Source organism: Macaca thibetana, chromosome 13, assembly GCF_024542745.1.
Source record: "Macaca thibetana thibetana isolate TM-01 chromosome 13, ASM2454274v1, whole genome shotgun sequence".
NCBI classification, from domain to species: domain Eukaryota; kingdom Metazoa; phylum Chordata; class Mammalia; order Primates; family Cercopithecidae; genus Macaca; species Macaca thibetana.
Window position 1 is genome coordinate 38378205 of NC_065590.1, and position 15439 is coordinate 38393643.

Here is a 15439-nt window from a genome sequence, read left to right on the forward strand (position 1 = left end):
GCGAAGGTAAGAGGTTTTTCTTGTCCAGGCGCACTACACACAGTTCCTAGTCCATCCTTTTGACAACTTGTGTGGTTGAAGGCATCTCCCACGTATTGTCTCATTGGCTTCTCATAGCCACTCGGTCAGAAGGTATCACAGGTGTTACCTTTGTCCCCTCGGAGAGGCTTTGTTCAGGGCTACACAGTTGACAGACTCAAGTCTGTCTCTCAGATCTTCCAGCTCCAAAATACCAAACTCCAAAACTCAAAACATCAAACAAAGGAGGCAGGTTAGAAGGTGGGATGAGTCTTCAACAACCTGTGGGGTCACTGAAGCTCACTGTTTGGTCTAACACTACCCGTCTGTATGTCCCCTTCTTTCCTGGGTGCTCAGGGCAGCACAGACTTCTGGAAGATGCATCTGACCTGCATCCTCTGCCACTGAATCACATGACTTCATTCCCACTGAGGACTAGAAATGTGTGGCTTATCCCTCCTAAGAGGAGCCCTATTTTAGAAGCAAAGCAAGTCTTAATCCAAAGGAACAAAGACTAGGATGGATTCAGGGGCCAGTAATAAGGATATCTTGCCCTCAAATCATATCAATGAGGATACCTTACCATGCTGTCTGGTTAGGAGGGAACTCTTCATCACTCACATTTGAGAGCTGGTGAAAACAGAAAAATGAATGAAGGCCATATCCAGGTGGTACTGTGTCCATTTTCAAAGATTCTATGCTTCATAAGCATGGAGGCATGAGAGGGAAGGGAAGGACTTAGGGGAAGTGTAATTGGTCCAAACGAAATAACAGGTGGGAACAGTGTCATCTGTATACCTGGAGAGCCTGAGCCCCTGCCGCACCTGAACCGCACTGAGCCCCGCATGTTTCCAGTTTTGCCTTCCTGTTTTAACTCTCCTCCACTTGCATCTCCCTCCTCACTGAAGGCAAAAAGTCCATGGAACCGGGGGACATGCCTACCCTGAATCCAGGCTTCCCCCTCTAGACTTACTCCAGGTATCCAGAACCCGTAATTCCCTGTCCAAATGGCATCCAGGGTCTATGTGTCTTCTTCCCCAAGCCAGTCCTTCTGATGAAGAGCCTTACCACCTATGTGCAGACCTCTGGGCCTGAGGGTGGCCATAGAGCAGTGTGGGAGGAAGAGTTTGCACAGAACTTGACCATGAATACATGCATGCAAGGCCCCTCGCCATGAGAGATGAGAGGAGAAGGGCTGCACAAGGAGCTTAGAGTCTCTTTCACATTCTCGCTCCAGTCTTGCAAATGTTAGGCATGAACTCCAGCTGAAGAATATTCCCAGAGATGGGCCGGATCGGTGTGTGATGAGTAGGTGGATGGCCCAGAGATACCCTCACACTGCGAGCACATGTACTGCAATCCTAGATACCTACTCCAGTTCTTTTGTGGAAACTCCCTTATTTCTATCTACACCACAACATTTTCCTCTGTTTAATTCCAATTTCATTTTGCCAACTAATGTCATCAGCATATATAAGTCTTACCAGTACCTACTGGTGTGCAAATTAGACATTCAACAAATGCCACTATTGATAGTGTCTGGTCACATGCATTGTAGAAACTCTGAGCTCCTTGAAAACATGGTTCACAGAGTGGTCCATTTACTCTGCCCTCTGCCGCAAACAAAAAGTCCCAGGTTGATGTGCATCCAAGCACACTAGTCAGTGTCCGCAGGACCCTGCCTTGTGCTTAAACTTTGCAAAGTCCAGGGGGTTATTTTAATCTGATGCAGTCCACCTCTTCAGTGGCAGGCATCCCGATTGTCTTGAGGTCCAGGTCTGCACTGGACTTACCGCCATTGTAAGAAGCCTTCCAGTGGAGCAGCATGATCTTTTTGAAGTACTTGGCGGTGTTGTTCTTGACTGTCACGAAGCACAGGGTGTTGATCATGCTGTTGCTCATGGCGATGCACTCGACGATGTAGAAGGCAGTGAGGTAGTGCTTCTCCTTCACGAACACGGTGGGGAAGAAGTCGCGCACGATGGTGAAGCCGTAGAAGGGCGCCCAGCACAGCACGTAGGCGGTGAGGATGCACATAAGCACCAGGACCGTCTTCCTGCGGCAGCGCAGCCTCTTGCGGATCTGCTCGGTCTGGAATCCAGGGACCGCCTTGAACCAGAGCTCCCGGGAGATCCTGGCATAGCACAGGGTCATGGTGAACACGGGGCCCACGAACTCAATGCCAAAGATAAAGAGGAAGTAGGACTTGTAGTACAGCTGCTGGTCAACAGGCCAGATCTGGCCGCAGAAGATCTTTTCCTGGCTCCTGACAATGACGAGGACCGTCTCGGTGGTGAAGTAGGCGGAAGGGATGGCGATCAGGATGGACACCGTCCACACCAAGGCAATCAGGCCAGTGGCTGTTTGGCACTTCATCCGTGGTCTCAGCGGGTGGACAATAGCCAGATACCTAGGGCAAGAACACAAGTGGAGGCAGCCACTGTAAGAAAGAAGTGCTGGATAATTTTTTTTTTTTTTTTTTTTTGAAACAGAGTTTTGCTCTGTCACCCAGGCTGGTGTGCAGTGAGTGCAGTGGTATGATCATAGCTCACTGCAGCCTCGAACTCCTAGGCCCAAGCAATCCTCCCACCTCAGCCTCCCAAGTAGCTGGGACTAGAGGTGCAAAGCACCACCCGCGCTAATTTTTTTCATTATTTTTTGTAGAGGCAGAGTCTCCCTATGCTACCCAGGCTAGTCTCAAACCCCTGGGCTCAAGCGAATCTGCTATTTCATTTTACAACAGTCTAAGGAGCAACCAAATGGTATGTGTGGAGGAAACTCCCAGTGGTACATGGGCTTCTGCAAAAGGCCAACTTGAAGCAAACCCCAGGGTCATCTCTAATTAGCTGTGCAACCTCAGCCAAGTTTTGTTGATGCACTCTGACCCTTAGTTTCCTTATCTGCAAAAGTTTTGTTGGCTGTTAAATATTAAATGTGATAATGTATGCACTGTGCCTGGCACAGTTTTAAACCTAATATGTACTCAAAATGATAACAATTAGTATTAAATATAATAATTCCTCCCATCGGTTTCTAGCCTGGCACTGTTCCCAGCTCCTTCCTGTTCTTGGGCTGTTCATTCTAATTACCTCTCAGTTTAGAGCTAAAAGGGCAAGATAATTCAAAGAGTTGGGAGAATCTGCCCTTTCCAATGGAAACAGTGGGCAAAGGTTTTTCTTCATTCCACATTCTAAAAACTGTTGCTTTGCATGCAGAGGAGGAAAAGCTTGTGGCCATGTGTCTCAATTTCAGGTGGAAAAATGGAAGGCAGTGAGAGATGAATGACTTTCTCAAGGTCACAGACCACAGGACCCTTCCTTGATAGAAAACATTTAACCCTACCTCACAGAGTTGATGTGAAAATCAATTGAGAATATACACGCATGTATTTTTTTTTAACCGCAAAGCATCAGACAGTGAAAAGACACTGCTTTTGTCCTTTCAAAAAAAAAGAAAACCCACATTGCTGTTACCGCAGTGGTCCAGAAACAGAGAGAGCCCTTTCTAGGGGGGATGTGAGTCATTGTGCGGCATGAGAGCTGATAGCCTCTTTCCCAGAGAGAATGCACACAGCTTATGCAGAGAGCTCTGGTTTCCTGGAAGATATCCTGTGGCTGGCAGGGGGTGGAAGTTGGGGAAAGAGAGAGATGGGGAGTGAAGTGGGAGGGGATTGATTGGTCAACACTAGAAACAAACACGGTCTCACGTGTCCAGAACTTATCCCAGGTAGAGCCCAGAGCAAATGTGACCAGGGCCTGAAGGAAGGCCAAACCAGCTCTGTTTCCTTTGAAACCAATCCTTATGAAGTCATCTTTCTTGGAATTTTGATTTGAAGAGAGGTTCATTCTTACGTATTTTTTTTTTTTTTCCTGATTGTATTTCTGCTCTTTCTGTCCCTCCCTCACAGCCTGGGCACTCAAGCCTATTGAGCATCCTTTAGAGAGTTGGCAGGAGTAAGCCTCCAGCTCTCTTCTAGCCCCCAGAGGTTAGATGAAGTAGGATGGGTTGCGCCCACTCTGGACACCCACTGACTGCCATCCCTGGCACTCTAGCCAATCTCCCAAGTGCCAGAAGTAAAAAGGGAAATGTCTGCAGGGTGTTGGCAATGCCATTGTCAATGCACGAGAGTGAGCCCTTCATTAAGACCGCAGTGCTCCTGATGTAACCAGAGCCTCAAACTAGCCCTGACTCACAATGAAAATGGAGAGTTTAGACCTTCTGCTGTCATTGGCTCCACTGCTCTCTGCCTACCCCGCCACATTCTGCTGATTACTCTGACAAAGAAATTTCCTATTTCATATTTATTCCCTATAAGAATTTTCACCACATAATTCCATTCCTTTTCCCGATAGTAGCTACCTAAGCCTTTATGATGCTTCAGACAGAGTGTGTTTTCAATAAACATATGGGAGAGAACACCGACCTAAGACTCAGAAGACCACAAGTCTAATCCCAGGTTTGCCAGAAAGTTGCTCTATGAATCTGAGTCATTTTTCTTATCCCTATAGGTTCACTTCCCTCATCTATAAAATAGGAATATTACCTAGATACTATGAGGCTCAAATGAGAGACTGCACATAGCAACAGTAAGCTATTAATATACAAGGAATTACTAACATTTTAAAATGTATTTTTTCCCAGAGCTATTCTGTATACACAGCAATTTTCCTTTACCTGTTATTGGCAAATACTCGATTTGCAAGTCCTCTCCTACTTTCTATTTTATAGGATAAACTCTATACATCAAAACTAATCTTCAGGGTAATCTGTGACTACCTATCAGATAGTTATTTCATTCTGAGTCTCTCTGACATCACCCCAACTCCATCCCCAGGATTAGTGCCATGAGCTGTGCGGGAGGCATTCCTGATATATTTACAAATAGGCAAATTGCGGAAAACTGTTTCAAGGATTTCCATCAGCATTGTCAATGCTAGGACCAGAACTCCAGACCTCTAGCACTAGTAATGCTATGTTTGCTTATGTTTATAAAGAAGTTTACAATTTACAGCGCATTTTCAAATCCACTTTTTCACTAGATAATTCTAACCCTATTAAATAAGTAAGACAGTGACGATGTCCACTTTATAGATGAGAAAACTGAGGCTTGGGGAAGTTAACCTGCCAAAAAGCCACACAACTAGATAACAACAGAACAATGACTCAGACCCACATCTTTCTGCAAATCCAGTGGCCTCTCTGAATGCTTTTTACCTCCTCCTTTTTTCAGCCAAGAGCAAACGATGCCCCCTCCTCTTGCCTTCCTGGCATCCCAGCAGCCCTTCTCCTCTTTCCTCTCCATCACGGTTGGTTTCTAACTATTGGTGTTCCAAAAAGGGGTCTGACATGCGGCAGCCGCTTTTCTCTGCTTATGAGTATGTCCTTGGCTTGCCCTGTGTGTCTGCCACTACAGTGGCTTAGGTCCAGATTCACGTAGAGCTAACAGTTCCCAGAGAACAAGGAATAAAAGCTGCTAGACAAAGAGATGGTCCAGGCAATAATTGTGATAACAATGGGCTGGAAAAGAAGTATTTGGGCTCTGTCTCTCTTCCCAGGACCAAGTCCTGGATCAAATCATGGTAACAGTGGTCCCAGCAGCTACTAGGCTAGTCATGGGATGGGCAGAGATAACACAACCCAATCGTCAGGCCAGTGGCCCTGACTAATGAGCTCACCAGGAGGCTTCTGTGCTTCCTAAGGTTGGGCAAGATTATTCAGGCCTTAGCTTCATCAAGACAGAAGAAGAGAGCTTCTTCACAGGTATATAGACTGGCCAGTTTCCTCAGCATTCTGGGTAAAAGAGAAATTCCCTGGAGCCCCCACATGCTGTGGGATCTTAGTGTCTACACATTAAAAGGAAACCCAGACCTGTGGCTCGGGCAGAGGTCTCTCATGATGCATGTTTTTTTAAGACAGGGTATTGCTCTGTCACCCAAGCTGGCTGGAGTGCAGTGGCACAACAGCTCACTGCAGCCTCTATCTCCTGGGCCCAGTGGTTCCTCCCACCCCAGCCTCCTGAGTAGCTGGGACTACAGGCACATGCCACCATGCCTGGTAAATTCACAGACAGTAAAAGGTTATAAAAGAAGTAAGACACAATCACAGCTCTTGAGGGGCTGACCATCTGGAGTTGCAGGTAGGATGGGACCAGGGAGAACTAGCACTTACAAACCCTATTAAATTCACATTAGTCATTGTTAATCTTATTAAATCCACATTAGTTTTTTTTTGTAGAGACAGGATCTCTCTGTGTTGCCCAGGCTGATCTCGAACCCTGAGCTCAAGGGATCTACCTGCCTAGGGTTCCCAAAGTGCTAGGATTACGGGCATGAGCCATCGCAGCTGGCCTCATGATCTTTTTTAGTTTCCTGCTTCCCTCAGGTCTGACTCCCTCTGCCTAGCCATTGAGACCTTCTGAAATAGATCCTATTCTTTCCGATCTCTATTGTCCTTCTGTTTCTTACCCACGCCCGACATCCCTCTCTAAGGTACCTCAAACTCACCTCAGGCATTCCCACCTCTAGGCTTTTCCGAACACTGTTTTATTCACTCTCTTGGGAAAACTTGTCTCTCCTTTGTTGATCTTCATTTGTTGAAGGACACTTAGAAGTCCACCTCCTGCATGAAGCCTCCTCTGACTACTCTGGTACATAATGATCTTACTCTTCTCTAAATTTTCCTTCAAATTTATCCTTTACTTATTCTTTAACTGTTTTGTAAGTGCTAGTTCTCCCTGGTCCCATCCTACCTGCAACTCCAGATGGTCAGCCTCTCAAGAGCTGTGATTGTGTCTTACTTCTTTTATAACCTTTTGCTGTCTGTGAATTCTGGGCACCTAATAGGGTTTTTGTGCAATTTCACCCTCATCGAGTGCCTGGCACTGGGTGAATAGACATGTAAAAAGTTGGCTGGACACGGTGGCTCACACCTGTAATCCCAACACTTTGGGAGGTAGGGGTACAAGAATCACTTGAGACTAGTTCAAGACTAGCCTGGGCAGCATAGCAAGATCCCATCTCTAAAAAAATTTTTTTTAAATATAAAAAGCCATGGTGACAGTTCCTACAAAGATTGCAACATTTTTGGGGGAAACAGGACATAAATGTGTTTAACCATGAGACCGAGAAGCAGTCTGGGGCTAGATAATAAAAGTTTGGAAGAACAGATGAAAGGGTTTGAGCCATACTTTGTAGACAATGGAGTTATTAGAGGTCTTTTAAGCAAGAGAGGGGAGACATGTACAAGATAGAAGATTAATTTGGCTGCAGCCTTGCTTACTTCCCTCGGCCCACATGGGGCCTTCTCTCTGTTCCTCTGTTCATAGAACCCGTCTGGTTTGTTCCTGCCTCTGGGGCTTTGCACTTACAATCCCCCTTGTCTGGGATGCTTGCTCCCTGTCTTCCCAAGGCAGGCTGCTTCCCCCTGCATCATTCATAAGCCAGTTCAAAGGCCACTCCTCGGAGACCCTTCTCTTGACTACTCACCTAGAATAGGTCCCACCTAGAGTCACTCTCAACATTTTACATGTGTGCTTGCTTTTTGTTCAGAGTATTTCTTGCTTCTGAAATTACCTTCCTCTTTTGTTTGCCTGACTGGATCTCTCTCTATCCCTTGGGTATAAGCTCCAGGAAAGCAAGGAGTTTTTTTGTCTTGTTCACTGTCGTATCTCCAGTGCTTGCAATAGCATCTGTCACATCATAGTTACTCTATAAAAATGCATTGTTTAAATGAATGAATGAATGAAAGCTTCGGATGGATTGTCAGAGGAGTAGAGTCGACAGATGGGGAGATCCAAGAAACACTGAAGGAAGGAAGACCAAGAGGAGACTAGGATACCAGCCCTAATGAACAAATGGGTATTGCCAAGACCTGGAAGTTGAATGAATGCTGGTGAAGAAGGGAGAGCAGCCGGGGCAAAGGAGACTTTCTTCTAGGCTAGATGCCTGGGAGAACAATGGAACCAATCATATAAATAAATACAAGCAGGTAGATGATAAATAGTTGTGTTCTAGCATTTTGTAGAAATCTTGTATTTTTTAAAAACCACATAATAAAAACAATAATTTTAACGAAAACAAAGGGGTTAGTGTATCAGAAATGTTCATTAGTTTATCTGCTTTTTTGCTGTAGACGTTCCTATAAGGGTTAATTTAAGAATTAAGCATTACCACATCCACTGTTTATTTATTGCTTACTGTTTTAAATATTGTTCTAAGCAATTAAATATATCATTTCATTTAATCCTCAAAGCAACCCAATACAATAGGCTTTCTTTTTATCCTCATTTTATAGGCGATAAAATGGAGGCAGAGAGAGGCCAAATAACTAACAGAAGACCCAACACACAATACAGCCGGAATTTAAACCCAGGCAGAATAACTGCTAACATGGCTACAGAAGTTTCATTAAACAAAAATAAAGGCATTTTTACAACTAAGTGTATTTGTTATAAACCGAGATAAAAATTAGTTGCTCCCAACTGATCAAATCCTGAACAACACATGAGACCAGAGAAAAATTAATGATTCCTAGACCACAATTAGATGGTAACAACACATACAAATAAGAATAATTGAAGAAAAGATCACAAACATCAATAAAAAAATGGGCATTGGAGCAGCCGTTCATCCGCCAAGACCACTGGGCAGCCCCGTGAAGGCCCACGGTGCTTTCCTCGAGGTCTGGGTACAAGCTTCCAGTCATAACCCCAATCAACCATAGCAGCCGCCACGGTGCAAAGCATGTTTTCTAATTCATCTTTCTTATTGTATCTAATTTCCGTTGTGTAAACACACTGCAAGAGAAAAGCTTGCAGTATTTCAGACAAGCTCGGTTTGGTATGAAAGGAGGTTATGAGCTTGAAGAATTTCAGTAGATGGAGACTGACTGGTTGACATCGATATCAGTCTTACATGTTCCAAATAACCCAATGCCCCTTAGTGTATCCTGGCTTCCTTTCCCCTTGAAGCTACTTCCTCCTACCATTGTTACTCCGTACAAGTGGTAAAATGGATCTCATCCAGGGAGTAGGGTCCCACTCCACAGGAGGCACTCTACCCCACTTTTAGTAGCTGAGCACATGTAGTTTCTTGCTAGTATGAAACTTCAGGAAATGACTCTGTATGCTTTGTCCTGTTCATGGGCTAAGAGAGAAGGTGGCGGCTTCTATTTTCAGAAAAGTTCAGAGACAAAGTCCCTGGAGCTCTTCCTTGGCAGCTCTGAAGGGAACCTAGGAGGCAGATACTCTACTTGACTGCTCTCCTCCTGCTCCTTCTGTGGGTTCACCTGGGGTCCTTGCCCAGGTAAATGAAAAGCCGCGGGACTCTGTGATTCAGTGGAGGGAATGTGGCCAAGGAGAAGTAGCGTTCTGCAAGGATCTACGGGGACAGACCAAGGGCTATGTACGCTGCTAACTCCCCGATGTCCTTCCCTGGAGAAGGGAGGCAGAGGTTCCACCCCTCGGCGGTTTTACAGACAGAGGCTCCTTGGCAACCCCCTTTTCTCAGGTTATCCTTTTCGGTCATCTCACCCCTGCTCGCCCTGCCTGTGGTCTCAGAAAACAAGCCTTCTTAGCTGTGCTCCTCTCTGGAACAGCGTCCTGACTGTGAGGGCCAGGTCAAATCCCCTCAGATCCCCGAGGCCAGAGAACAGGGAGAGCATGTATGCCTCAGGCTCTCTGGGTTAAGGGACAGAGACAGGCTGTTCAGATCCAAGTACACAGAGTCCTGATTTGATCCTCGGGGTAATTGTCTCTAGACTGTAACCAGGTGCTTTGTAATGACAGTCCAACTGTGGGCAGAGGAGCTAGCAAAGATTGTCCCCCAAGGAACAAAGACCAGCCTGGCCCATTAGCACAAGTTTACACTAAAGGAACAGACTAAGTTGAAGGAAGGCATGCAGGGGCTGCTCTTCCTGATTTTATTTGTGATCACCAGAAACAGTTCTTCTGCACTATCTGTGCAAATGGACTAAAAGGTACAAAGTGATTAATGCAACAACAAAAAGTAAATAAGCATATGTTCTCTTTTTCTTTTCAAAACAAATCCTTCAATCTTTTTTATTTATTTATTTATTTATTTTTTAGAGACAAGGTCTCCCTCTGTCACCCAGGCTGGAGTGCAGTGGCATGAACATAGCTCACTGCAGCCTGGAACTCCTGGGCTCAAGTCATCCTCCTGCCTCAGCCTCCCAACTAGCTAGGACTATAGGCACTCACCACCACACCCAGCTAATTTTTTTATTTTTTCAAAAGATGAGGTCTGGATATGTTACCCACGCTGGTCTCGAACTCCTGGCCTCAAATGTTTCTCCTGCCTCGGCCTCCCAAAGTGCTGGGATTATAGGCTTGAACTATTTACCACAGCCAGCCACAAATTCTTGAATCTTATTTAAAAACAGATGATGCTAGAAGGTCATATGTTAGTAGAGGAAGTCTTGATGAGATAGAAACCTCCTTCAAGATTTCCAAGTTGACTCAAGAGGTAACTGCCTGGAGCTTAAAGTGTTCCTCAGTATCTCCTCTTACCTGTCTACTCTAGACCTTGAAAGGTATAACATCTAGGAAAACATCCATAGCAGGGGAGACCAAAAGCTTCCCATCACCCAACTCTAGAGGGCTCTGCTGCCTTCTGTCTGAACAAAGCTGGAAAAGGAGAACTCTTCTCACTGTCAGTCAATGGGCAAGCTTTTGAGTCCCCCATGCATCTACATCTAGGGTGAATAGAGACACCTCTCATCAATCTGCAACTGCAGTACAGGAGGGGGCAATTCCAATGCTCCTTCCTCCCTGACCGCCTTTGTTGCCCCCACTGCTGCTGCACTCACCTGTCAATGGCAATGGCCAGCAGGGCATTGGTGGAGACATAGAGAGAGACAGTGCGCAGGTAGTTGACAGAGGTGCACAGGATGTGGCCGTGCTCCCAGGAGAGCTGGCGCACCACATAGTAGTCCATCTCAAAGGGGCAGCAGACAATGGCCACCAGGAAATCCGAGATGGCCAGGTTGGCGATGAGCAGGTTGGTGAGATTGCGCAGTTTCTTGTAGCGGACCAGAGCAGCGATAAAGACGAAGTTGCCAATGCCACAGACCAGCATGATGCCCACCAGGGCCATCCCAATGACAATCTTGGCAGCAAAGAACGTCCGGGAATTGGTCACATCCTCATCTTCATCCAAAGGCATATCATAGTCACCATAGCTGAAGTTGAATGGGAAGGAAGCGGCATGGGCTCCATGAGGGTTGAGCGCAGAAAGGAAGCTGGTGGAGGTGTTGGTGGCATTGTCATCCATGAACCCCATGGTGGTCTCCATCTGGCCAGGTGGTGCTGTGAGCAACACTGCTCAGTATTCCCCGGAGCAATGTCTACAAGGCTGATATCACCCCTCTCTGCTATCAGCCAGCTCTCCATTAATGAGTCAGAATGTCTCTGCCAGCATCTTTGGGGTATGGTGTCTGAGCTCCATTCTAAACCTTTGAAAGACATACAAACAGTTGGCTACATGTTGGAGTAAAGCTGGCCAAATTTAAAACCACTCTGTAACCTAAGCAGATCTATTAGCTACCTGCCCAGAGTGAATATAGGGTGATGGAGTAGAAATAAAGGAACCAATGGGAGAAAATGAAGGAAAACCACATGCATTGAACATAGGGAAGGGTGGATTGCTATAGAGACAATCAAGCACTGGCTCAGTTGATTTCTATTCCACTGAAGACTCAGAAATGTTGCACCTTTTCTCAAGGACAAAAGTTGGGAGTGTGGGGAGGCTGAAGAGTAAGAAATTACTTTAAATGCTCTTTAAGAGGGAGGGCTTTCAGACAAGCCTGTCTGCTCTCCTTGCTCTTCTGGCAAAACATGGCTCTAAAATCACGAGCCATAGAACAGCCACCTTCCTCTCTCTTTGCTGGACTTCGTGTTCCCACATCAGAACCTGCTGTGACCCTAGAAACTGGAAACAGCATTTATGAAGGTCTGTCCCCAGGCAGAAGCTGTAGGGTAAAGTCACAACCTGTGACTAACCAAGTGATGAGAATGGGGACTCTAGAGCAAAATTTTTCCTTGGCTGGTTGAGTGTCCAGAGGTAAATAGCTTAAACACTCAGAGGTTCAACATCTGCCAGGCAGGAGATCAATAATGTCTGCACAGCCTGGAGCTCCCTGGAGGAGAGCCTTACACCCTAGAACTGCAAGGAGTTACTACTGAGCTCTCAGGCCTCCTCCGTCAGCTGCAAGGAAGAGGAGCGAAATCCTGGTACAGGGACTCCACCACACCACATAATGGGGCAGGGGTGAGGGGTCTCGGGGAGTGTCAGCTGCCCTGGTGAGCACAGGGAGGCAGCCAGAGTCTCCCTATCCCCTGCCCTCTCCCTGCAGTCCCTCCCAAACCCTGAAGACATCAGACCAGCGAGTGGGACATAGAAGGAGAGCTGAGGTCTGGAGAGCACCCTAAAACAAATGTCAGGAGAACAGAGGGAAGAATGCAAGCCTGAGTTTCCTGGGAAAGGGAGATGAGGAAGATGCCCAGGACCCGACCTCCCCACCCCCAGGAAAGCCTGCTCTCCATATTCCTCCAAGCCAAAACATCTGGAGCCTGTCTTCTTGGGGCCAGGGTTAAAGTCCCTCTGTGCCCCAGCGAGACTCAGCCCCACTGCTGCCTCTCCTTGCCTCTCTTTCCCAACTCCTTCCCCTAATTTTTTCCTTCCTCTGAGCTCTCAATTCTGTTTGGCTCAGCCCTTGCCCTCTGCCCCTGTCAAGGAGGAGAAGCAGAACTCAGCCGAAAAGAAGGAGGTGGGCAGGCTTGGAGCCCAGGCGGGACAGGCCCCACTCCTTGCAGGCCCCGTGGCTCACAGGGGCATGCCACTCCTGGAGGGGTACCCCTACAAGCATGCTACCTGAAGGCTTAAAGTAGTGTTTAAAAGCAAAGAATATAGAAACTTCGGGGGTGGAGAGGAGGGCGTCACGAGATTAAGGATGAATGTCCAGCCGTCTTTTCTCCTTTATTCTCACCGTTCAGAGAGGAACCCCAGTCCTACCCCCACCTGGTGACCTCTCGATCTCTGGGAGCCTCTCTCACAAACACCTGCTGACAAGTCCCCCGCCTGCTCCCAACTTTCCCCCTGGAGCCTGGGCGGCTTCCCCTAAGGACAGAGGAGGGGAAGCCTGGCTCTCCTGAAGAAACGCACAGGAATGAATCCCTTGCAAAGCCCCCTCTTTACTCAGAAGCCCCCGCGCCCCACGGCCGCAGGCGGTGGAGCGCGGGGTCCCTGGAGCATCCTCCCCGGGAGGGCGGGCTCTGTACCTGCGGCATCGCGGAGCCCAGCGGGCAAGGTCCAGGTTTCTTATTCCGGGGCCGTAACAGGAGACGCTTCTCCCAGAAGCCGGCAGGCGGAGGGCAGGTCCCCGCTCCCTTCCTCCTCTGCTCCGGGCTCTCCCGGCTCTGGCTGCGGAGTTACGCTCGCGCCGCCGCTGCAGATCCCCCGGCCCGGCCCGCCCCGGACTCCCTGTCCCCGCCTCCGGTGGCCGTGGGGCGCCAAGGTGCCGGCTCCAGGCGAGGCGTGTCGGGGGTCGCCCGGGCCAGCGGGGCTGCGGAGGCCGGGATGGCCCTGGACGGGAGTGTCCGGAGCGCCCAGGCTGCCGCTCGCGACGAGGACGCGCGGGAGGGAGCCGGGCCAGGCGGGCGGCGCGTTGCCGGGCTCAGGCTTCGAAACGGCCGCCCGGGGCGGGAACGGGGCCGCTGGGGCTCCGGGCAGGGTTCTGCGTCAACCCCGAGCCGGGGGCACCCATGCGGGGCGGCTGTGCCCGCCTCGGGGCACCGGGCTCCTCGGCGGCTCACCTTGGCAGCCCAGCGCCGTCTGAGTGGGTGGATACGGCCCCACTCAGCCGCGAGCTTGCAAAGGACCGAGGAGCCTCCCCCGCTGTCCACACACCTCCTCAGGGGACACGCAGGGGCCGACCCCCACCTGGTCCCCTGGGCCAGCCTGACTGGACACCAAGGCAATCTTCGTTGCCAGCTGCCCTACCTCTCCGTAAAAGAGGCTCAGAGAAGTGCTTCCTAGAGAGCAAACAAGGGGGCGGGGTAGCACACTGGAGAGAGGAAGGACCCCCGCCCAGGGATGTCTGCTCAGAAGACTGGGACGGACAGCGCTGACTTACAGAGCACAGTTTACCTTTACAAGCCCATAGATTCCTCAAAAAATGAGGCATACAGTCCCGCAATCCCACTCCAAGGTATGTAACCCCAAACTATTGAAAGCAGGGACACACATACACCAATGTTCATGGCAGCACTATTCACAGTAACCAAAAGACAGAAACAACCCAAATGTCCATCAGCTAAGTTGATGAACAAAATACATATAGTATATGCACGCAATAGAATATTATTCAGCTATAAAAAGAAATGAAAACTGTTGGTGAGAATGTGGAGAAACTGGAACCCTGTGCACTGTTGGTAGGAAAGTAAAGTGGTGCAGCCACTGTAGAAAACAGTATAGTGTTTCCTCAAAAAATTAAAAAATACAATTACCATATGATCTAGTGTTTCCACTTCTGGCTGTCTAACCCAAAAAAATAAAAGCAAGGTGATATGGTTTGGCTGTGTCCCCACCCAAATCTCAGCTTGAATTGTATCTCCCAGAATTCCCATGTGTTGTGGGAGGGACCCAGGGGAAGGTAATTGAATCATGGGAGCTTGTTTTTCGCATGCTATTCTCGTGATGGTGAACAAGTCTCATGAGATCCGATGGGTTTATCAGGGGTTTCCGCTTTTGCTTCTCCCTCATTTTTCTCTTGATGCCACCATGTAAGAAGTGCCTTTTGCCTCCCACCATGGTACTGAGGCCTCCCCAGCCACGTGGAACTGTAAGTCCAATTAAACCTCTTTTTGTTCCCAGTTTCCAGTATGTCTTTATCAGCAGCATGAAAATGAACTAATACACAGGGTCTCAAAGGCATGTTTGTACATCCATGTTCATAGCAGCATTATTCACAATAGGGAAGACATGGAAACAATCCAAATGTCCATCAATGATAAAGGGATAAGCAAAATGCTCCACATATACATGCACACTTACATGGGAACTTCCAAAAATTTGTGGGAAAATGGAATTAAAAGATAAAAATAAAAAATATATAAACTTTAGCTCTCAACATAAGCTCCACCACATTCAGGATGCTTTTGTGATGCTGCCAGCCATTTAGTCCATCCCTAAAGGACTGAGGATCCTGGGAATTTTTCTGTTTTATTTCTTTATTTTTAATTTTTTGTTGAAACAGAGTTGGGCTAGGTTGCCCAGGGTGGTCTCAAACTCATGGCCTCAAGCAGTCCTCTCACCTCAGCCTCCCAAAGTGCTGGGATTACAAGCATGAGCCACCAGGCCTGGCATGGGTCCTGGGAACTTAACCATATCAATGAAGCCTTTTTTTT

The 15439-nt window shown here is 47.9% G+C and overlaps 2 protein-coding genes across 4 annotated transcripts in view; one reads left to right on the plus strand and one right to left on the minus strand.

The window, feature by feature from the left end:
• The window catches only part of CNRIP1 (cannabinoid receptor interacting protein 1), a 1091934-nt gene that overhangs the window by 760894 nt on the left and 315601 nt on the right, over positions 1-15439 (plus strand). The gene's annotated exons all lie outside the window — the stretch shown is intronic.
• On the minus strand, positions 1633-11460 carry PROKR1 (prokineticin receptor 1). Its single transcript, XM_050754469.1, has 2 exons — positions 10843-11460; positions 1633-2428 (listed from the first exon to the last, which is right to left on the minus strand). Exons 1-2 carry the CDS (start codon positions 11325-11327, stop codon positions 1732-1734), a joined length of 1182 nt encoding a protein of 393 aa, XP_050610426.1. The 5' UTR covers positions 11328-11460; the 3' UTR covers positions 1633-1731.